Below are 22683 nucleotides of genomic sequence, written 5' to 3' on the forward strand. Positions count from 1 at the left end.
ACTCCAGTGTGGAAACAGCTTGGGTGACCTTGGGCCAGTCACTCTCTCTCAGCCTTGTGTACTGTGCAGGGTTGTTGCAGGGTTGCCAACCTTAGGTTGGGAAATTTCTGGAGATTTAGTACTGGAGCCTGAAGAGGGCAGGGTTTGGGGAGGGGAGGGGAGGGACCTCAACAGGGTATAATACCATAGATTCAGCCCTTCAGAGAAGCCACTTTCTCCAGAGAGTGGTCCAGAGAGTACTTGTAATTCTGGGAGATATCCAGGCCCCACCTGGAGGTTGGCAACTACAGTTGTTGTTAACTAGGGGGAAGAAGAACCAGGTATAGTACCATGAGCTTCTTGGAAACCCAGCATGGAGTAATAGTTAAAGTGCTTGACTAGGATTTGGGAGATCCATGTTTGAATTCCGAGTCTGCCATGAAAGCTCCTTCAAAGCCAAACTAGACAATGTGGCATCTCTGCGAATGGCATCACAATTTAACCAGTTGAATCTTTTCACTTTATAAATGCCACTGGGGTCCAGTCCTGTTCAGGACTGCAGCACTGAGGAAGGGGCTCTGGATTCTGCCAAGCTGTTTTCAAGAGCCCCAACTTTCCAGGAGGGAAAAAGAACGAGCCCCTCCCCCCTTGTACCACTGTACTGAACAGGATTGGGCCCCTGCAGAATTTATAAATTGATGGAAATCCAGGTATAAAATGGTAGAATCCCAGGTCCACCCCCAAGGATGCTGTCTTCTCTAGTCTGGCTGCCAGTAACCTTGGGGATTTGAACTCTCTCAACCGAACCTACCTCACAGCATTGCTGTTGTGAGGATAAAATGTGTGTGTGCGGAGAGGGGGGGAGAACAATGCTGTAAATTGCTGTGGGTTCCCAACTGAGAGTGAATGAGGAAAAAAAAGTTTGATATAGATAGCAGGCCTTGGATTCAGCAGGAGCTCACAGTAGTGCAGCTCCTGAACCTTTCAGAGGGTTCCCCCTCTTCCTCCCCACCTTGTCCACTGAATAGTAGGTGCAGCTGCATAACAATCCCTGGATGAGCTCCACCACCTATTTTTCTACAAAACAACCCCTGATAGATAGTATTGGGATTCCATCCCCTAAATGATTATTTGAGCATACCTTCTTCATTCTTTATGTTGACTTGCTTGACAACAGCCAGACCTAGTTTATTTAGCCATCTGTGATTTGAAAGAAAGCATATCCATTTTTATACAATAGAGTAGCAAAGCTATGCTAAAACATGTCTGCAGGTCAGTAGCTTTTTTGCAACTATCTATCCACATTATCTTATACTGAGAATTCAACTAACAATGTTAACAACATGAATCCTGTATCGTAAGTTATCCACATGATTTTTTTTCAAAGTCATGTAATACCTTTTATTACCAACCAAAGTAAAATACACACATCTTATTTGAGCATATATTGAATGTTAGATTTGAAAATATTTTTTTCTGACAGGCTGCAATTTGTATATTACGTTTCTTATTTTAGAAATATTTGAGTTTGCAACCAGCTATTCCTTTTTATTTAGTTTAACTCAAATTTTTTTCGCCTTCAGTTCCTTTCTTTGTTTGGGATTGGGTGAGGACATGTCTCCCACCCTCTTTTTACCTGCTTATTCATTGACTCTGTATCACGTAAGAATATACAGGGACAGTGTTGTCTAAGAACATGCCTTCCAGAGTAGGCATCAGACACTCAGGTTCAAATCCCTGTTCTGCCATCATAGCCTTCTGGGGAACCTTGGATCAGCCACTGTATTCCAGCAGCCCAACCTACCCAACAGGGTTGTTGTGAGGATAATATGGGGAAAAGAGAATCTTATGAGCTATTCTGAGCTCCTTGAATGGATGATGGGATAGAAACATGCTAGACAGAAATTTATCTCCAACATTAGGGGGATTAAGATAACAGCCTGAAACATATTTTCTCTTTCCCCTGTCCTTTCTTTTTGTGGTTTAAGATCCAGCCTGGGTTACTCAAAATTTGCACAATAGTTGTGTTATGTTGCTGGTGCTGATAAAAGGTATTGCATGCTTTTCTTTTTGGATTCTGAATGTGTTGGGATGGGCTTTTCTTGTTACCTGCGCAAGCCATCAGGAGATGTTCCTGTGCCTGCTTACCTGGGAGTGAGTCCCACCACGGGATTTACTTCTGACTATGGATATCTACTATTTGCACTGAGAGTTACCTCATTATTTCTATGGATGGATGCAAACCACATTTTTGTGGTTCAGTTCATGACTGAACCACAAACCAAACCATGAACTGATAGGCTAGTTTGCAAACTAAACCAGTTCATACTGTATCTGTTTGTAAGCCATTTAAAGTTTAAACACCTGCTTTATGCTTCCTGAAAAAAAATGGCAAGGAGCAGAAAGCAGAGGTTTATGGCTCTGAGCCATTTAAACCAAACGACTGAGCAGCAGAGAGCTGTTTTTCGTGACGAGCAGAAAGTAGGGGTTTAAATGTCTCAGAACCATTTAAATCCCCATTTCCTGCTATTTAAGAACTGTCATGAGCCACCCCCAAGTGCATTAAAATCCATGGAAGTTCATGGCAGCTCTTCAGTTCACAAACATTGTTTTGCAAACCATGAACTGGCCAAAATTCATGACAAACTTTAGTTCATCAGCCAGTTTGTGTCCATCCCTAATTATTTCCCTTCATGCCTATTTGGCATTGCCATCCATGCAGTCTTCAGTCTACTGGCACACTATAAATAGGATGGTCACAGGCTGTGTTCTATCAGATGCAGAATCCTCCATCACTGGGCTTTCATAATTGATTACTCAGACAATAAACTGTGCATGCCATATGGTCTGGGAAATCTATTGCGACAGCTCAGCCGTGGAGGACACTGCATAAATAGACATCTGTATCTGTCAACAGCCAAAAATAGAAAATGAAACTTAAGGTCAACACATGGATCAACTGGCTGGTTAACTATTGTCAATTGACCACCTGTTTTAGACTGCAGCAAATGTTATTAACTATTTCATGAAGCCAAAAATGCCACTATGTAGGCAGTGGCAGGTATGACGATTATTTGCAACAGGGTATTAATTACAATTGTTTTAAAAGTCAAGTCATTATTTCACAATAACAAAACTTGTGTCTTAATTTGTTTTCCATAATTACCAGAAATATCACATCTGTGGCCCTTTTGTTGTCCTGATATTGTTAATGTATTAAAAATTCTTGAACATTATTCGGCCATATTGGACTAATCACTTAAAGGTAAAGTTAGTCCCCTGTGCAAGCACCAGTCGTTTCTGACTCTGGGGTGATGTCACATAATGTTTTCACAGCAGACTTTTTATAAGGTGGGTTGCCATTGTCTTCCCCAGTCAGAGCCAGTTTGGTGTAGTGGTTAAGTGCATGGAATCTTATTTGGGAGAACTGGGTTTGATTCCCCACTCCTCCATTTACAGCTGCTGGAATGGCCTTGGGTTAGCCATAGATATCGCAGATGTTGTCCTTGAAAGGACAGCTGCTGTGAGAGCCCTCTCAGCCCCACCCACCTCACAGGGTGTCTGTTGTGGGGGGAGAAGATATAGGAAATTGTAAACCACTCTAGTCTCTGATTCAGAAAGAAGGGCAGGGTATAAATCTACGGTCTTCTTCATCATCTACATTTTCCTCCCAGCAACCTGCGTACTCATTTTACAGACCTCGGAAGGATGGAAGGCTGAGTCAACCTTGAGCCAGCTACCTGAATCCAGCTTCCGCCGGGATCCAACTCAGGTCATGAGCAGAGAGCTCGGACTGCAGTACTGCAGCTTTACCACACTGCACCACAGGGCAGATATCACTCAGCCAGATATATTTTGACTGGCTGAATGCTCAGACATAATGCAACTAAAGAGACAGGACTGAAACCTGTTAACAACCACAAACAGAGCAAATACATAGAAGGGATTGTTGCTGCCTCTCTCTCCTGAGTACACCCTGTTACTCCAAAAAATGACTCCTGGGTGTCTAGGAACCTGCAAGAAAAATGTGTGATGTGGCTATGTGATGCAGGACCAGGAAGAATTTGCATTTGTTGCCCTCCTTCTTGTGAGTCAGGGAAAAGATGGTGATGGTGTAATTGCTCAGGATTTTCTCTTCTGGGTTTTTACAAGGGTCCCCAGATTTCCAGTAGCTATTGAACAGGTTAGGGAGCTAGATGACAAAAATCCCTTCTGTGAACTTGCTTTGTTCATAGTAGCATAGGATCCAATCCATATTTCTTCTTAAAGCAACAGAAAGAAGTAAAGATAGACATTTGCTGTTACTTACGTAATCATTTCCTCTGCATTCTCTGCTGCAAAATAAAATGTCTTGATCTTTGGATGGGTGATTTTGATAGCACTTCCAAAAAAAGAAAAGAAAAGAAATTCAGCATGTATTCACTAGATTCATTCAGTATTCATTCATTAGATGATAACTGTATTTTTAAAGTGAGTTTTTGAGATAGTCTTTAAATATATTCCATTGATTTGGCCAATTTTTAATTATCTCACAATAAAAATATTTTAAAAATTAAGTGACATTTTGAAAATTATGATGAGTTTTCATCTTTTTGGTACTCCTCACTGGGGGGGGGGGTCAGGACAGATCTGAACTTTTGAGGGTTAAGGGATTGTGAAGTAGGAGTTGATGTGAATTTGGTAGAGATGCATTTCTTTTCCACAAAAGATATAGTAGAAATCAGGGATTAAAAATGTACAAAATATGACAGATTTAGGAATTAACAGCCCTGGCTCTTCCCCCCACCCCCAAGCTCTGGAAGCATTATGCAATAGGTTTTGCAGTGAAAAACATTCTACATTAATATCATTGATTTATTTTGAGCTACAAAAGGCCAGCTGTCCTGCTCATGTGACTTCACACTATCAAGACTGACAGAAATTCTCAAAACAGTGATATTGCAGTGCAGATTACAGTTAAATCTTTTATCCTGGAAGTCAAAAGAACACCATTACTATTTATACTTTAATCTATTTGCATAATTGTTTGAACTGGTGTAAATCTATGTCTCATACACCCCAGCAGTCTTCTATTAGTTTGACATGTAGACTTTGGCATGTAAAAATTTATTCGCCCAAAGTTCTGGGTGGAATGATAGACTTACTACTTTTTCTTGCACTCCATGGCTTGATCCACTGTGAAGTTTGGAAGGCTGAGGAATCCTTCTGCTTTCTCTGCCTGTAACAAAATAAATCATCAGCATTCACTGTGGAATTTATCAAATTATTTATCGGAATCATGCACTGGAAATTGACAGAAATTTATATAATATTTCTAACTACAAGGAGTCAGAAATATGAAAGAAAACATCCAAGGAGCTGGGAGAAAGGTTTAGAGCCCCTACTGCATTCATCTAATGTTTACCAGCAGAGTAATCTGAACACTGCAGAACACAGTAGCGTACTTAATTTCATCAGCAGCCACTAGGAATGCCAGCCTCTAGGTGGGACCTGGGAACACCCCCTCCCCCAAATTATAGCACATCTACAGACTATAGAGATCAGCTTCCATGGAGAAAATGGTTGATTTGGAGGGTGGACTCTATAGCACTGTGCCTCATCAAGGTCCCTGCTCTCCCCAGGTTCCATCCCCAAATCTTCAGGAGTTTCCCAGCATGGATCTAACAACCCTACACTCCCACCAGTGGCCAGGGGAGACCTGGCAACCTTATAGCAGTGCTGGTGATTTTGGAAAAAGCCAAAAGTATAGATGTTCAGGTTCCTATCTCTACAAAACTGAAGATGTGCACCTACCATATTTACCTCTCTGCACTTATGGTAAAGAGGAGTTTGTGTATAACAACAGTTTACATTACAGACAATGCAGATAGATTGCATCCAGTAATATAACATGGTTTGGGGTGGTGTGTTATTGGCAATGTTATGCAATTGGAAATCATTTTCATAGGCTGACTGTAAGTACACTGAGGATACAAAATTCAGCCAACAGTGTCAGACTACTGACAATATTTCTGATCTTTCACATCTGGAAAGATCTGCCTGACTCAACAGTTTGTCTCAATCATAAATATCAAGAGAAACCTGACCTCCCTTGATGCCAAAGGACAATACAGTCTGACTGAAGTTGTGGGTGAAAGAAACATCAGACAAAATGAGGAAATGTGGCTGCACTGGAAACAGCCTACGAAAAAGAGAAGGAACAGAAAAATAAAAATAAGACATCTACCCAGTAACATTGGAAAGTATAAGAAAAGTCTACTTTGAAAAACAGTTACATAGGTGAAATGCAGGGCTTTTTTTGAGCAGGAACACACAGGAACACAGTTCTGGCTGGCTTGGTGTCAGGGTGTGTGGCCTAATATGCAAATGAGTTCATGCTGAAACAATGGTGATATCAGGGGGTGTGGCCTAATATGGAAATGAGAGTCTGCTGGGCTTTTTCTACCAAAAAAAGCCCTGGTGAAATGTATACATAAAAAACAGTAAAATCCAATGGCTATTCACTGGAAAACATGAATGGGAAAATTATACAAGAAGAACTGAATGACATCATTGACCTTGCACTGAGTGAACCTGTTAGAGAGCAACTAGCATTCTCAGCTCTTCATTTGATTGGCGGCTTTATGGAAGAGAGAAAGAAGCACACTTCATATTTGAAGAAAAGAATAACATTTATCTGTCTGAAGAAGATAATCTGAAATGTCCTGCCAACATTCATAATATTCATTCTTTAGACTTCCAGCTTTCTGGTTGGTGGCTGATTTTTCAATGATGTCATTCAGATCTTTTCTCTTTGCAGTGTAATTCTCTCATTCATGTTTTCTTGTGAATAGCCTGAAATTTCCTGTTCTTTGCATTTCTATATATTTCTGTTTTTTAGTATATATAACTGTTTTTCATACTTTTTTTCTGGGTAATTGGTTGTTTCCTTTTATGTTGTTGCACTTTTCTGTAAGTTGTTTTGGGGACTGCCTTTTTGTCTTGCACTGGAAACAGGACAGTGAATGGCACAACCATGTGGCTGATGACATTTATTGAACCAGTCTTTCCCGCAATGGATAAATTAATTTAATTTGTTTAATTTAAAAGATAAGTTTTACGAATAACTTATTTTTAAAATGACAGTTTCAAGCATCTTTTTAAATACCCTGATTTTATAATGAATTTATTAGAATACATGGTATAACCTACATAAATGTTGATTATTTAAATCAGGGGTGTCAAACACGTGACCCAGGGGCCAAATCCTATCAGGCCCCCGAGCAACTGGCTGTCATCTGCTTCCTTCTCTCTCTGTCTTGCTTTCTTCTGCATCACAGCTTGCTTTGCCAGGCTTGCTCAATTGCACAGAAGCTACAGACCAAAGCCTCTGTTTTCTGCATTCGCTAAGGCTCCTCCCTTGGGGAGGAAGGGGGGGAGGGATAGCTTGCTTTGTCAGGCTGTCTCAATCACACAGCAGAGCTACTGAGCCAAGCCTCTCTTCCTTCTTTTGGCTGAGGCTCCTCCCCAAGGAAAGGAAAGAAATTTATTTATTTATTTATTTATTTCATTTATATCCCGCCCTCCCCCACCACGGCAGGCTCAGGGCGGCTAACAACATTCTACAATCATACAATAACAAGTAAAACCTTAAAATTACAATATAGAGCAATAAAACATTAAAATATTAACTTAAAACCAATCCAGTAATACAGTTGTGATGCGGTATAGATCTTTAGACCGCATTGGCGGACCCTTGGTTACCGTTTTTCCTAGCAGTCCGAGTATGCTAATTTAAAAAGGGTGGTCTTGCAGGCCCTGCGGAACTGTTCAAGGTTCCGCAGGGCCCGCACCTCCTCTGGGAGTCGGTTCCACAGGGTAGGGGCCGCGATCGAAAAGGCCCGTGCTCTGGTACTCTGATATTTAATTTCCTTCGGCCCAGGGGCAGTCATTAGGTTTTTCCCGGTTGACCTCAGTGCTCTCTGGGGTTCGTATGGGGAAAGACGGTCCCTCAGGTAGACAGGTCCTCGGCCATATAAGGCTTTAAAGGTAACGACCAACACTTTGTACTGGACCCGGTATATAATCGGCAGCCAGTGCAGTTCACGTAGCCCCGGCTGTATATGTTCCCGTTTTGGGAGTCCCAACAACAGCCTGGCCGCCGCGTTCTGCACTAGCTGCAATCTCCGGGTCCGGCACAGAGGTAGCCCCAAGTAGAGGGCATTACAGTAGTCTAGTCTTGAGGTGACCGTTGCGTGGATCACTGTTGCGAGGTCCCGGCGCTCAAGGAAAGGGGCCAGCTGCCTTGCCCGCTTCAGATGGAAGAATGCTGACTTGGCAGTGGCTGCTATCTGGGCCTCCATCGATAGTGAAGGCTCCAGTAAAACACCCAGACTCTTTACCTGGCGCGCCAGAGCTTCCAGCCAGAGCTTCCTTTGCCCAGTTCCCTGGATCCCATGAGAGAAATACAAAGAAAGCACCTTTAAGACCAAGTGCTGACGTTTTAAGTTTTTTAAAAAAAAAAATCTTTGTGTTTTTTCTGACCTTTACAAAGTTTATATCTCTGCTACCTAGTCATAAATAGGTACACACATGGCCTGGCCCAATCTGACATGGCTTGGCCCAACAAGGTCTCATTTATGTCAGATTCGGCCCTCATAACAAATGAATTTGACAACCCTGATTTAAATGGATTTAAAATGTAGTTTTATTGTGTATGTTTAAAATTGTTAGCTACCTTGGTGGCCCCTTTGATGGCAGAAACCTAGGATATATATTTTGTAAATAAATTATATTTTTAATCTCATTACAACTTTAGTGCTAGGATCCAGGAGGGGCTACTCTATATAAGGGGTCATTTTGTAGAAAAATAGGTGGTGGAGCTCATTAGTATAACTCATTAGCATATGCCATCCCACCCCCCACCCCCAGCTAAAAGCAACCCAATGCAAAAAAGAGAGCCCCAGGCAAGCGAGGCCTGCTTCGGCTGGCCAAAGATCCAACCAGCCCAAGCAGGCCTTGCTCTTCTGCACCACCCTCCCAGTCAAAAGGCCAGCAGGCCACCTGCTCCCCAAAATCACATAAGTGCAGAATGGGTGGCATAGGGCTTCTCCAGTGGTTAATGCGGACTGCTAGGGGTGTTGCAAAGCCCCTGGCAGCTGGCTGCCTGCTCTCCTAATCCAGGGATTGTTATGCAGTTGCACCTACTATTCAATGGACAAGGTAGGTGGGGAGGAAGAGGGGGAACCTTCAGAAAGAGTCAGGAACTGCACTCCTGTGAGATCCTGCTGAATCTGAGGCCTACTCTATATCATCAAGACCATTCATGTAGCCCATACAGTCTGCATTGTGTACAGTCTTAAGACTGAAGCTTCTTCCTGCCATACTGCACGGATTTTTATTTTCTATTTTGCTGTGAATTATTCTAGCCAGGAGCTCCTGCTTATAGGAAATAATGAATAATTAAAGACTGATCATATGCTTTTTTCTTTTTACTTTGTTCAATAAGTTTTCCTACTAAAGGATTGCACCTAGGAGTATTAACTAAGCATATAACAGAGTGAGCTTCTTTAGTATCCATGTATGCACAGAGAGTACCAAATACATACCTATATGCTTCTTTAGTCTAATTTTGAAATGCATTCACTTATTTATCATGAGCTGGGATTGTATAATTGTGCTATTGAATTACAAACTAATAGGTGGAATCCTAGAACAATGAAAGGAAGAAATCCACACAATGGATCTTTCCCTTTTCTTCTTTAGAATCCCTCCAGCAGGATACAGTAGGAGCAGGGTACAGCAAGAAGGAGAAATAAGCAAAAAGCACCCCACATACCTCCACCAACATTAGTCTTGCAGAAACTCTTGCACCATTTGTGGAAACACTTATGCAAGAGAAAAGAGGCTGATTTCTGCCTATTTCCTCTCAAGCTAAAGCCCCCACTTCCTGCAAGCCAGCCTGTCTCCAGGGTCCCTCTCCAACTGTCAGGAGCAGCTTTTATGGTGTGCAGGAGGCTACACGAGGAGGGAAACAGATTCTTCTTGTGTTTTATTATACGCATACTTGTCAGGAAATACTAGGGAAATTTAAACCAGTATACACTAAATTACCAGTTCTTCATTTTCTCCTAAATCTTACTTGAAGAACCAGTTTTCACACCATCATGCTGTTGCTATGTTACGGGTCCCTGCGTCTGGGAAACTGCCGATTTTCCTTAAAGATGAACCAGACTCCTGCTTCACAAAAACATGATCCATCACATAGGAGCACTGGGAATCAGGAGGATGAATAGTTCCTTTGCACAGGGGTTTGGCCCCCACAATTGCTTTACTGCATTGACTCCATAAAGTACCATCCCTGCTATTGTTCTCAGAGAGAGCTGTGTGCTCAGTTATTTAAGTGGAAAGGGACTTTCTCCCAGCCTCATTTACCAAATGGTAAATGTCAACCACCCCCATTTTTCTGCAACAGTGGTCAATTGCAAATTATGCAGGTGATGGACTTTCCTCTGCTTTAGAGCACTGGAACCTTTTAAATAGTATCTCCTTTCAGACAGCCTTTGTAAATCAGTTTGGTAGCCAGTTAGATTTTTTTGTGTCATCTGTTTTAGCAATCAGCTACTAATGGATTTACCTTTTCATACAAAGCTGCTTGCATCTGGTTAGCAAAGCATGGTTGGGCCATTCTAGAGGTAAACTACTTTCTTCCATTTTCACCTCTTCTTTTCTGCTTCTGAATTGCTGTAGTGCTGTTCAAAATATCTGCAATGCTTCTAATAGTGCCACACATTTTCCCTGCCCTTTTCCGCTCTATGATCTTTCTCAAACTTTTTTTTAACTTTCCAAGGTGAGTGCTGTAGTGCTAGACCAATATAGCGCTTCATTGCTACAGCAACACCATAGAGATGCTTTGACACCACTGAGTTACATTTAGAGGTGCTATACTGGTCTAGCGCTATAGCGCTCAACTTAGAACATTTCAAAAAAAGTTTGAGGAAGATTACATGGCAAAAAAGGTGGTGGGGGGGGGGAGTATGACACTGTTTGGAATGGCCAGATCATTTCAGAAATGGCTTATTAATGGAATAAAATTTGCTGTATGAAACTACCATCTCTGTATCACTTTACTCAAAAGTAAACATCCAGTTGAGAACAGTAATGTGAAAGGGGCCTAAGACTTAAAGAGGGCTGCTTAGTTGAAGGGGAACAAAGGGATACCATGAACTGCCATTCTAGGTTGCCATGCAAATCTGTCTAGCCCAGTACTTGCAGCTAGCCAGAGCTTCCTAGCACACTTGAAGCCAAAACACAAGTGGTGGGAAAGATCTGCATCATGATCTTTCAACTATTTGGTTTTCAGATGGTTTTATTGCTTCCCCCAACACCACCACCACCACCACCTTTAAAACAGGCCTGAAGGCTCTTGATTTGACTGGAGTAGCGGGGAGAGGATATTTAAACTACCACACAAAGCTGCAATTAATCCCATAGGGGAAACACAGGTACAGTATCTATTCTATACTTGTATTTCCACAAGCACACCAGGAACAGCTAGCAGCAAGAACATCTTGTGGAATGATAATTTAGTTGTGAACCTGCAAACCATTTGTGAACTTCCCAACTTAATTAACATTAACAAGCCCAAGATTCAGGCTATTTAGGCTTTAAGCCGTCAAAAAAGAGCACATTATATTCTGAATGCAAACCAAATGGCAAACAGTGCAACTCATCCAATACTGGGGAAATACAATTCCTGCAACAGGCAAATAGTGACCTGCAGCAGCAAGGGAGGGAAGACTCTCTACCAGCTATATTAGATCTAGGCTGAGCTTCTGTTTCCTTTTCTGTTGCTGGTATATAAATTTGCCAGACACTCCAGATATCTTCCTGGTGTAATGAAAACAATGTACTAAAGATCTCCAAAACATAAATAATACACAAAACACTAGTATTACATGAGAAAAATTCAAAATGTTGTAACATACCCACTGTTGCCAATGAATACAATATCCAGAATAACATAAACCAAACCACCAAGTTCCATTGCAGTTCCAGGCTTCCAAGGAATATGCAAAGACTTGTACAACATTCAAAAGTGATATAAATATATTCTCCAACTGTGCATAAAGTAGGTTCTCAACAGAATTTCGGTTGTCATATTTTCCGTTTCGATTAATATCTTTGTCAAGAGATGCACATATGAATAATCTAAAATGTAGGGAGTTAAAGCAGCTGGGAGTTAAAGTAGCATCCTTGCTCTAATTAAGTGTCTTCTATGTGCATTTCTTTATGAGAGAGGGGCAGAAGACATCCTTTGGGGATCTCATCTTGGGTTTTTGGCAGCCTTAGAAGATTCAAGGAGAACAGGGGAGAAATCCACAATAGTTCCTGCAAGAACCATTCCTGTAAGACTGCAAGAGTGGGGGGGAATGCTGCTTCCCCCATCCCTTGTCAAATAGCAAGCAGAGAAGGACTGAGGGATATTGGTACCAGTTATCTGCTAGAGGAGCAGCTAGGGGAACATCCGTGGGCACAATACTCCTCCCAGGAAGTAAATATAGGTTATTTATGCAGGCTCACCTGTCCATGAAAACTCAGCATGGGTATTACTTTTTTAATACAAGAATGAAAATATATGAACACAGCAAACAATAGACAAGACTTCTAAATACTAGGTTATATGTTGCAGCAACGATTAGAGGAGCAATTTCTTCTCTTCATTTTTTAAAACCAAACCAACTGAGGTGTTTCCTTCACTTACCAATTGATTTCTATACCAGTATAATGATGAACCCTTCAGGACACACCAGAACTTTTTCCATTTGCTGCCAATAAAACTTCCTTTTTCCTTTTTCTTGTAAAGCCATCCCTGGAAATCAGCTAGTCCCAAATCTTTACAAGAGATCCTTCGACGGCTCATTACGCAAATTCCTGCACAGTTGAAGATGTGGGAAAACATGTTTTTACAAAGGGAAAAAGAGTCAGAGAGAGAGAGGGAGGGAGTGCTAGTTAAAAATATAGTCCCTCATATCTCTTCTAGGAACATTCAGCAAAGTTAAATCACTCACAACAAAGCTTTTAGGAAATCTACATGGGCACATTAAGAAATACAGATTACAAATCAGTTACTGAAGATTCTTCTTGAGGCAACTGTATACAGCATTAAGGCTTCAGGGATCACAAATTGCTATGCATTCATGTAAAACTTTAAAACACCCTTCAGAAACAACTATGTTAATTATTGTTTAGTGCAATACACAAAAGAGGTTTCTAATCAATTAAGAAGAAGAAAAAAAGTCTCTCTCTCTCAGACATACCAGCTCTCTCCAATACTGACACACCAAAGCAGCTTAGTCCACATGAAGAGCATGCCGTCATTTCTTCCCCCCTCTTAATTAATGCAGAAGTATACCGGGTTTGAAGAGGAGCCCACTACCCACTAAACAATGCTCCAACACCCTCTGCTTCTCATGGACAAGATGTCACACTGAACAAAAAGAGGAACAAAAGGAAGACCTCATTACCTTGATTTTTCTTCCTCGTCTTCTGACGCAAGGGAACCTGCAAGAAATGCAGGAAGGAAAGAAAAGAGGAAATTTCAGATTGTGTTGCAACATTGGTATAGAAAGGAGGGGGCTCTGGAGGAGGAGGAAGAGGAGGAGGTGGCAGGGCTGTCTCAGCCTCAAATGGAATCTTTCAGACACACACACATTCACTTACTCACCAGTGTTCATGGGAACACAAGCAGGTGAAGCAGAAAATGCTTTAATTAAAATTGATGCATGTGGAACTTCACAGCGTTATGCCTTTGCCACTCGAGCTTCCTGTTTCACACCCACAGACCGTTATGCTTTGTATGGGCAGCGCATTACATTAAAGCAAAACAAAAAGCTGATGTTGAAGTTTCACTGCCCATCATCAGCTATCCAAAAGGCCAAAGGGCAAACATATGCATGTTTGGCACTGGTGCAACGTGCAACCTTGCAGCATGCTGTGATCTTCCCCATAGCACAAGTTTGCAAAGAGCCTGAGAAGCAGGTTGGGGGGAAGGGGGAAGAATTACATCCAGTTCAGAGCCCAGCTAATTAAATCCCATTATGATCAAAGAGACAAAGGGCCAAGTCACAAACACATGTACATCATCAGCTTCTCATTGCTTGATGATTGTAAATGAAGCAGATTTTTTTTCTCTCTTGATCCAGATAGCAGGACTAGAACTAACAGGTGAAATTACATGGAAGCAGAATTCTGCTAAATATTAGAGGAAACTTCCTAATGGTAGGAGCTGTTCAACAGTGGAACAGACTGCCTTGGGAGGTGATGGACTCTCCTTCAGTGGAGGTCTTTAAGCAGAAACTGCTGGGGATTATAGATGCGTATTCCTGCACTGAGCAGGAGGTTGGACTCGATGACCTCCATGGTCCATTTCCACTCTTAACAGTCAATGATTTTTATTCCTGATGACTAGTAGCTGAATATGTTGAAAAGACTTCAGTTGAAAATTTCACTGTGAGTCCTTTCTGTGGTGCTTGACCTATGATCAGTATTTCACAAATGCAAGTCAGAGTTTGATGCTGTACTCATGGAGCAATGTGCTGTGTGGTTAGTCACTTTCCTGACCCCCTATTCAGGGTGGGGGGGACATACCATAACACTAAAACTGCTTAGTGCAGCCCTTTGAAAGGGATGTAAGGAAAGGAAAATCCAAAAGAAAACACCTCAAGCATACAAGCTGGGGAAATGCTGTCAAAAGAGCAGGGCAAGCTAATCCTGGGGAAAAGAAGGGTTTCAGAGAGGAGGCAGGTATCCAGCAGAACCTGTTTTGGTGTATTCCACATCTACTGTAACAGTGTGTGTGTGGGGGTGGCTTTCCTCCTCTCAGGACCTCTTCCTGACTGTCTTTCATTCCTCCACCACCACAGCTGCCTTTTGATTTCTCCCTCATGCCTTCTTACACCCACAGCCACAAATCAGCTACCTCCCCCTTTCACACTGAAGTGATGTCTGTGTGTTACAACATGCATGCTCACCCTAAGGCCAAATACACACAACCTCCTGAAAATGTTGAACCCATCTTGTGATTGTTCTACATTGCAACTAATAATAATAATAATAATAATAATAATAATAAATTTATTTTTATATCCCGCCCTCCCCAGCCAAAGGCGGGCTCAGGGCGGCTTACAGGGCAACTTGCCTGAGTAACATTGAAAGTGGGCAACCAAAGTCATGGGAAAGTAAATGTGCTTAGAAGGTGAATTCAGCATATGATGATGGGCAGGATTCATGTTTAATCTACATTCTGTGAATGCTCAGAGGTTAAGCTAAAACTACCTTGCTACGCAGACCAAAGACTGTGAAGTGTTTCTCCTAGATGACAGTCTGTCAAGAGTGTGATGAAGCCATTTACAAGTCTGCAGGGCTCTTTTTCTAGCAGGAGCTCCTCTGCATATTAGGCCATGTCCCCCTGATGTAGCCAATCCTCCTAGAGCTTACAGTAGGCCCTGTAAGAAGAGCCCTCTAAGATCTTGGAGGATTGGCCACATCAGAGGGGCAGGGCCTAATATGCAGAGGAGCTTCTGCCAAAAAAAGAGCCCTGCAAGTCTGTATGATACAACCAAAAGAAAATCACTGAAAACCAACTTTGACCTGATCTTCAAGTAATCAGTGCAGTACTAGGGTCCATTTGGTATCTGACTAGCAGTTTTCCATGAGGAAGGATGGGGAGGGGTCTGAGAGCCCCAAAGGGGGTTGCCCTTTGTTAAGGAGATGTCTGAGAAAGATTTTAGGGAACAGGCTTCTAGGGAGTCTGAAAAAAGAAACAGAGAGTGCTATGGCTGCTGTTGCTAAAAACACTTTGGGGTGCAGGATCTCACTCTCTTTGAAAATCTGATGTGGGACAGCAGATCTGGTGCCTTGTGGGAGTACATATTTACATCCACCTGTGCACTGCCTGCATTCTTATTTTAAAAGCTCTTTCCTCCAGTGAAACCAAACCAGGTAAGAACTAGCTCCTGGAACTTCTCATCACTCAGAGAAGAGATGCAAGTGTAACAATATATAATATATATTTTTTAAAAATGGTTTGTTTCACCCTGTAAAACATAGTTGGATAGATCCTAGGTGTCCTTTATGCTAAATGAAGAGTCTTGCACCAGAGATAGAAATCTTTTCATTCAGCACAAGATTTTTCACTTAGTGGAATGGAGTTATCCCCTGGAGTAAGAATCTTTATTGATGAAAGAGTTACAGGTTCATAAATCAGGCCCAAAATCAGTTCAAATGGGAATCCTTCCAGTTTAATTGAGTCATGACTTGAGGCTCTAGATAGAGCAAAAGAGAGCAATGAGACGTCATCTTTGTCTCAAAATCTATGTGGAAAGGGCAGTGCTGTTGCATCAATGGTATGATGATGAGTAAACATCCTACAGCTTTGTCATAAATTTAAGACACCCGCAGGGTTCCAATTTTGCAGTATAACTGCAGGAAATGGTTCTTGTCACCCCATTTCACTATACGCTAGTAGAGTGATATAAATGCATAGAGCTAGGATGCCTTGTCAAGATTAGAAAGTCTGAATTAGATATCCTTTCAATTCCAGTGTGAAATTTGTTCAAAAGCATGATGAAGCAATTGCTTAAAGACAGAACGCATTGTGGCAAAATTATCAATTAACAGGGCTTAGTCAAGTTCAGGTTCACAAAAAAATTCTAGGAAACCACTCTCAGAAAGTACCTTTGCAGGATAAAAGTTGTATAGATTAAATCCAAAAAACCCCCTGTTTTTCAGAAACCATCCCTCCATGTCCTCTTTCAGGACTGCAAATGGACTATCTTTAAGAACTGATCCACACAATTAGAAAAAGCATATTGTATAGGATTGTACTATTTTAGGACACCAGTGAATATAATATGTTTGTATTTTCATCCACTTATTAAAAAATACACAGATAGGGTCTGTAGCCCTTACCTGTGTCACATGTAACACAATAAGTCATAAGTTATGGATTCTCCTCTATTCCTACATCTAAAGTATCCAATTCAGATCAGTTCATGTATACTATTTTCCCAACCTGAAACAATCTGAGGAGGTGCTATTTAAGGAAACTCATCTGTTTCCTGGGATACATATGGGCTTCTCCAATAAGTGAAGACCAACTCTTTGGGACCATTTCAGATCGAGGAAATGGCACGGGGTGGGGGGTTCGTATTGTTGGGAAAGGCCCCTTCTTCAGATGCACCGTGGCCATGGTGTGAATCAGACAGCACATGCATGGGAACTGAGGAGTTAACAAATTCACATGTGATTGTGTTACATCTGAAAAAAGGGAGGGGACCCTAGACTCAAACTGTGTACTCTGTGATTAGAGTATCACCCAAGCCAAAAACTCATTACACACACAAGTGTAACATATCAGGAAGCCCTGTGTGAACCAATGGTGACATCAGGGGGTATGGCCTAATGTGCAAATGAGTTCCTGCTGGCCTTTTCTTACAAAAAAAGCCCTAGAGACTACATGCAATTTCACATTACAAGACATTTTTAATGAATGAATTCCCTTCTCAGAGTAGTAACAGTCTCAGACAGATGGTTCATCGACATAGTCTCCTATGGCTTGTTCATCTAGGACTCTCTTGTTTACAGATTACTATCACTTCTTTGTACAAACAAACCAGGTACAGTGAATTTGCTCTGACAACAAACATCATCATCATCATCATCATCATCATCACATTTTATTTGTATCCCGCCCTCCCCGCCGAAGCAGGCTCAGGGCAGCTAACAACAAGAATTCAATACATACATTGTATAATATAACATTTTAACTACAATTAATTAAAATCCATTAAAATTCTAAAAACAATAAAATTAATATTTTTGTGCTATTACCCAGATGCCAAGTTTTACTTAGCAGTTCTACTCAGTGAAGGCCATTCGGAACAGGATGGTCTTGCAGGCCCTGCGGAACTGTTCAAAGTCCCGCAGGGCCCGCATTTCTTCTGGAAGCTGATTCCACAGCTGTGGAGCCATGACAGAGAAAGACCGAGTACGGGTACTCTGGAGTTTTACCTCTTTTGGCCCGGGGATAGTCAGCAGGTTCTTCCCTGCTGACCTCAGTGCTCTCTGGGGTTCGTGCAGGGAGAGACGGTCCCTAAGGTAGGCAGGTCCTCGGCCATATAGGGCTTTAAAGGTAATGACCAGCACTTTGTAACGAATCCAGTATATAACTGGCAGCCAGTGCAGTTCACGCAGCCCCGGCTGAATGTGCTCCCACTTTGGGAGCCCCAGCAGTCTAGCAGCCGCGTTCTGCACTAGCTGCAGCTTCCGGGTTCGGCACAGAGGCAGCCCCATGTAGAGGGCATTACAGTAATCTAATCTCAAGGTGACCGTTGCATGGATCACTGTTGCCAGGTCCCAACGCTCTAGGAAGGGAGCCAACTGCCTCGCCCGCCTAAGATGAAAAAAGGCTGATTTGGCAGTGGCTGCTATATGGGCCTCCATTGATAATGAAGGCTCCAGTAGAACTCCCAGGCTCTTGACCCGGCGTGCCACTTTCAGTGGCACCCCGTCAAAAACCGGGAGAGGTATTTCCCCTCCCAGAGCGCCCCGACCCAGGCAAAGGACCTCTGTCTTCACTGGATTCAATTTCAGCCTACTCAGTCTCAACCAAGTTGCCACGGCTTGCAGTGCCAGGTCCAAATTCTCTGGGACACAGCCAGGCCGGCCATCCATTAGCAGATAGAGCTGGGTGTCATTTGCATACTGGTGACACCCAAGCCCATACCTCCTGCCAATCTGGGCAAGGGGGCGCATATAGATATTAAATAGCATCAGCGATAGGACTGCTCCCTGAGGCACCCCACAATGTAGTGTGCGTCTCTGGGAGAGCTCACCCCCAATTGCCACCCTTTGTCCCCGATCCTCAAGGAAGGAGGAGAGCCACTGTAGGGCCAACCCCCCAACCCCAACATCGGCAAGGCGGCGGGTCAGTAGCCGATGGTCGACCGTGTTGAACGCAGCCGACAGGTCTAACAGCATCAGCACCGCCACACCGCCTCGATCCAGATGCCACTGGAGGTCATCCGCCAAGGCGACCAGCACTGTCTCCGTCCCATGGCCTGGGCGAAAGCCGGACTGGCAAGGGTCTAGGACATGTGCAGCATGTGTACATTGCTTTAGACTGAAGCAATGTTAACATAAAAAGTAATTGATATGTATTATGTATTATATTCCCTAAATTACACGGCCGACAGGTCTAACAACATCAGCACCGCCACACCGCCTCGATCCAGATGCCGCTGGAGGTCATCCGCCAAGGTGACCAGCACTGTCTCCGTCCCATGGCCTGGGCGAAAGCCGGACTGGCAAGGGTCTAGGACATGTGCAGCATGTATACATTGCTTTAGACTGAAGCAATGTTAACATAAAAAGTAATTGATATGTATTATGTATTATATTCCCTAAATTTGTTTTAGTTCCGCAAGGCCTGCAAGACTGCCCTGTCCGGCTGGCATACAATTGACTGCCACCGATATTTAAGAGCCGTGGAAGAAGGCTGCTGCCATCAGAATAGCACCAATTTAATAATCTGTTTTCTGTTTTAACTGTTTTAATATTTGTTATTTATTATTGAATGTGTATTTTAATACTACTTATCTATTGCTCTTGGGATCTTATGTTGTAAGCCACCTTGAGCCTGCTCTGGCGGGGAGGGCGGGATATAAATTGAATAAAATAAATAAAATAATTATTGTGATACAGACATCCTTGGGTGTGGACAAATTCCATAAAATTCAGGCACTAGAAAGTGACCTGTTGTGTGCTTATAGTTTGTCCCCTTAGGTGCATTGAATTAGACTACTAGTTCCATAGAAGCTGACCTCATTGTCTAGAATATTAAAAATCCTTTACAATCCTCATAAACTAATTCTTGCAACTATTTTGAAAAGCATACTGTCTTCCAAGGAGATAACAAATGTACAGCAAAGGCCTTATGCCTTTAACATAATCTGCAATTATTTCCTCCAAAGTACAATTTGAATCATTCCCTCCACCCCAGGCATGCATGCACACAGAGAGAGAGAAAGAGAGAAGCAAAGATACTCACAGGAACTTTACCATCAGCTGCCATGCACAATATTGAAATTGATGGGGAAGCTGGAAAGTAAAACCATGTCAAAATACCTTAGTAAGGGGATTTTATAAATATATGTATTCAAAACCATTCTGTAAATACTTTAGAGACAAATTTAGGGAATATTTTCTGTCTGATCTTCTTTTTTCCTTTTCTCTTGAACAAGACTGCAGTGAGCTCTAACCTCTTTTGGGCTGACTCTCTGGTAATCTATAAATGAAAAAAAACCCTAAATGTTCTCTAGTATAACTTAGTGCCTATTTTAGGCAAGTGCAATATATGCCTTTCTGTGCCATTCACATTGGACATCTGGATTTAAGCCCCCAAATAGAAGAAAGATGGAAACCAGTATTCTATTTTTATTCCTGGAAATCAAAGGTTGATTCACTGTAATCTGTGGGTTTTGTTCCCCTCTCTTAGAATTTTTTCCAAACAAAGACTCTCTTTCTATATGGCTTTATCTTTGAAAGAAAATCTGTACTTTAAATCATGACTATCCAACTGGAAGCCATACTTGCCCTGCCATACTTTCCTGAAGGCTGCCTCACCTATGAGGTAGTACTTTATTGCATGAGTTTTTTTGCATGTGTTATATTTTTATTTCATTGTTCTCTAAATTTTGTAATCCAGTCTTATTGTACTGTTTTTGTAGGGTTGACAGGTCTTACCTGGCTCCCAGTGTGAGATGTCCCTGGAAGTTAAAAAAAGCTCTATGATGGGCTAAAAAAGCTCTATGGGTTAAAAAAGCTCTATGATGCCATAGAGTTTTTACCCAAATGCTAGAGTGTCCCCATGCAACATGCCCAGTGCAATGCTGTCACTTTTGGGTGATATCATTCTGGGTATGTGGGTGCTGACAAAGCTCTTTGGGGGCAGGGATCCCCCCACTAGCCGGCTGGTTGAGGGCCTCAAAACTGGGGGAAGCCCTGCACCCTGAAGGCAGCTGGGAACCCTATGTTTATAGTTTGTTCATTTGTATTATGCCTTTTCTCCCCAGTGGGACACAAGTCTGCTTAGAGTGTTTTCCTCTCCTCCATTCCTCTGAGGTAGCTAAGGCAGAGTGGAGATTCAAAACGTGATCGCCCAGGTCATTTTTTTTTTTTTAAAGAAGAACATTCTTGGACATTTATTAAAACCCAAAAGTGATTAAAAAATGTTTGTAGCTTTAAGAAATCGATTTCCTCAGTAGCCATTGCTAGGCAATCTATAATATAGTGGGTTCAATGCAAGCAGAAGACGCTGATGTAGTGATCATAGCTCTTTATCAAGTACAGCATGGTAATGACTGAACTCAGACTGCTGAACTGGGCCGACGATGCCAGCTATACACACTTCAAGGTTCCTGTGCTAGGATGCCATTGGATCATTCAAACCAGAAGGGGGCTTGTGATTGGAGCTGGACAGCAGGGATTTGGATCCTCCTGCCCATTGTTCCTGAGTCCCCAAGCTCAGTCCTCAAGGCTCCAATGAGCAAGTCAGGTACTAATAACATACACATTAGTCCACATACACAACACAATTACAACAGTTTTGCCATCTTTCCAGACTTAATTTCTGTTAGTAAAAGCAGGGGAAGGGAAAGAGCCCTTTCCTGGCCTGTTTTGGCTTTTGAAGGAGGATTTATTGGGGCTAAGCCCATCAGCAACCAGTGTGCAACTTAATATCACACAGCTTGCATGATTCACCCAGCCCTAGTGGCTTGCTAATGTTCAACAGCAGCTGCTCCATGAAAGCCGGTGTTTTGTAGTGGATGGACTTTCAGACTAAAATCTGGAAACCCAGGTTTGAATCACCAGTCTGCCATGGAAGCTCACTGGGTAACTGAGTCAGTTACATATTCTCAGCTGAACCTACCTCAAAATGCAAAGAGAATGATATAAACTGCCTTGTGTCCTCATTGTGGAAAAAGACAAGGTAAAAATAAACTAAATACATACAGCTGAAGATGAAGGGCAGATAAAAGGGAGGTTGGTGGGGGACTGTCTTTGTGGGGGTGGAAAAGAGAGGAAAAAGCAGGGAAAGATGAAAATATGGAGGTACCCAGCAGGAAGGAAAGTGTTGCAAGAAGCATAAAAGGGAAGTGAGGTGCCCCCTAAAAGTCCAATTGTCCCAGCCTGCCAGCTGGCACCATGCAACTGGGCCATAGTTTTCCTTGGCCAAAACTGCCAGTGGGAGAGAAGGAGAGAAGGAGAGTAAGTTGACAGGAAGGCAAATACAAGTTTGTTGGCTGGTGGGTGAGAAAGAGAAGGAAGCAGAAAAAGGAGAGAGGCTAGGGGAGTGGGGCTTTCAGAGAAGAGAAAGAGAACATAGGAGAGGTTCCTACTTATGATTTTCTAAAGTTAAGTTTTTCTTATTTGTTTATGTTTATGTTTAATTCGATTTATACCCCGCCCTCCCCACCAAGGCAGGCTCAGGGCTGCTTACATCAAAGTCATAGCATGCTATGATCCCAGGCATAAAACAATAAAACCATTTAAATATATAAGTTAAAACACATAGATTAAAACAATATACAGCTTGGTGCTAACATATTAGATGTTCCTCATAGTTCCAGGATGGCGGCTATTCCAGAATTCTCCTATGGTCGT

The 22683-nt window shown here is 42.3% G+C and overlaps 1 protein-coding gene across 3 annotated transcripts in view; it reads right to left on the reverse strand.

Annotated features, from left to right (window-relative positions):
* Positions 1-20114, reverse strand: part of IPCEF1 (interaction protein for cytohesin exchange factors 1) — a 42592-nt gene extending 22478 nt beyond the window's left edge. The window contains exons 1-6 of one of the 3 annotated variants that reach the window (XM_060241048.1): positions 20069-20114; positions 13485-13521; positions 12722-12891; positions 5124-5197; positions 4289-4360; positions 1121-1179 (exon numbers count right to left, since the gene is read on the reverse strand). In XM_060241048.1, the coding sequence (XP_060097031.1) occupies positions 1121-1179; positions 4289-4360; positions 5124-5197; positions 12722-12891; positions 13485-13521; positions 20069-20092 (436 nt within the window). In that variant the 5' untranslated portion in view covers positions 20093-20114. Of the gene's footprint in view, positions 1-1120; positions 1180-4288; positions 4361-5123; positions 5198-12721; positions 12892-13277; positions 13440-13484; positions 13522-13684; positions 13767-20068 lie in introns of those variants that run through there. The other 2 variants (XM_060241064.1, XM_060241056.1) reach the window with 2 other exon arrangements.
* Between the last annotated feature and the right edge of the window lie 2569 nt (positions 20115-22683).

This window comes from Heteronotia binoei, chromosome 1 (genome assembly GCF_032191835.1).
Source record: "Heteronotia binoei isolate CCM8104 ecotype False Entrance Well chromosome 1, APGP_CSIRO_Hbin_v1, whole genome shotgun sequence".
NCBI classification, from domain to species: domain Eukaryota; kingdom Metazoa; phylum Chordata; class Lepidosauria; order Squamata; family Gekkonidae; genus Heteronotia; species Heteronotia binoei.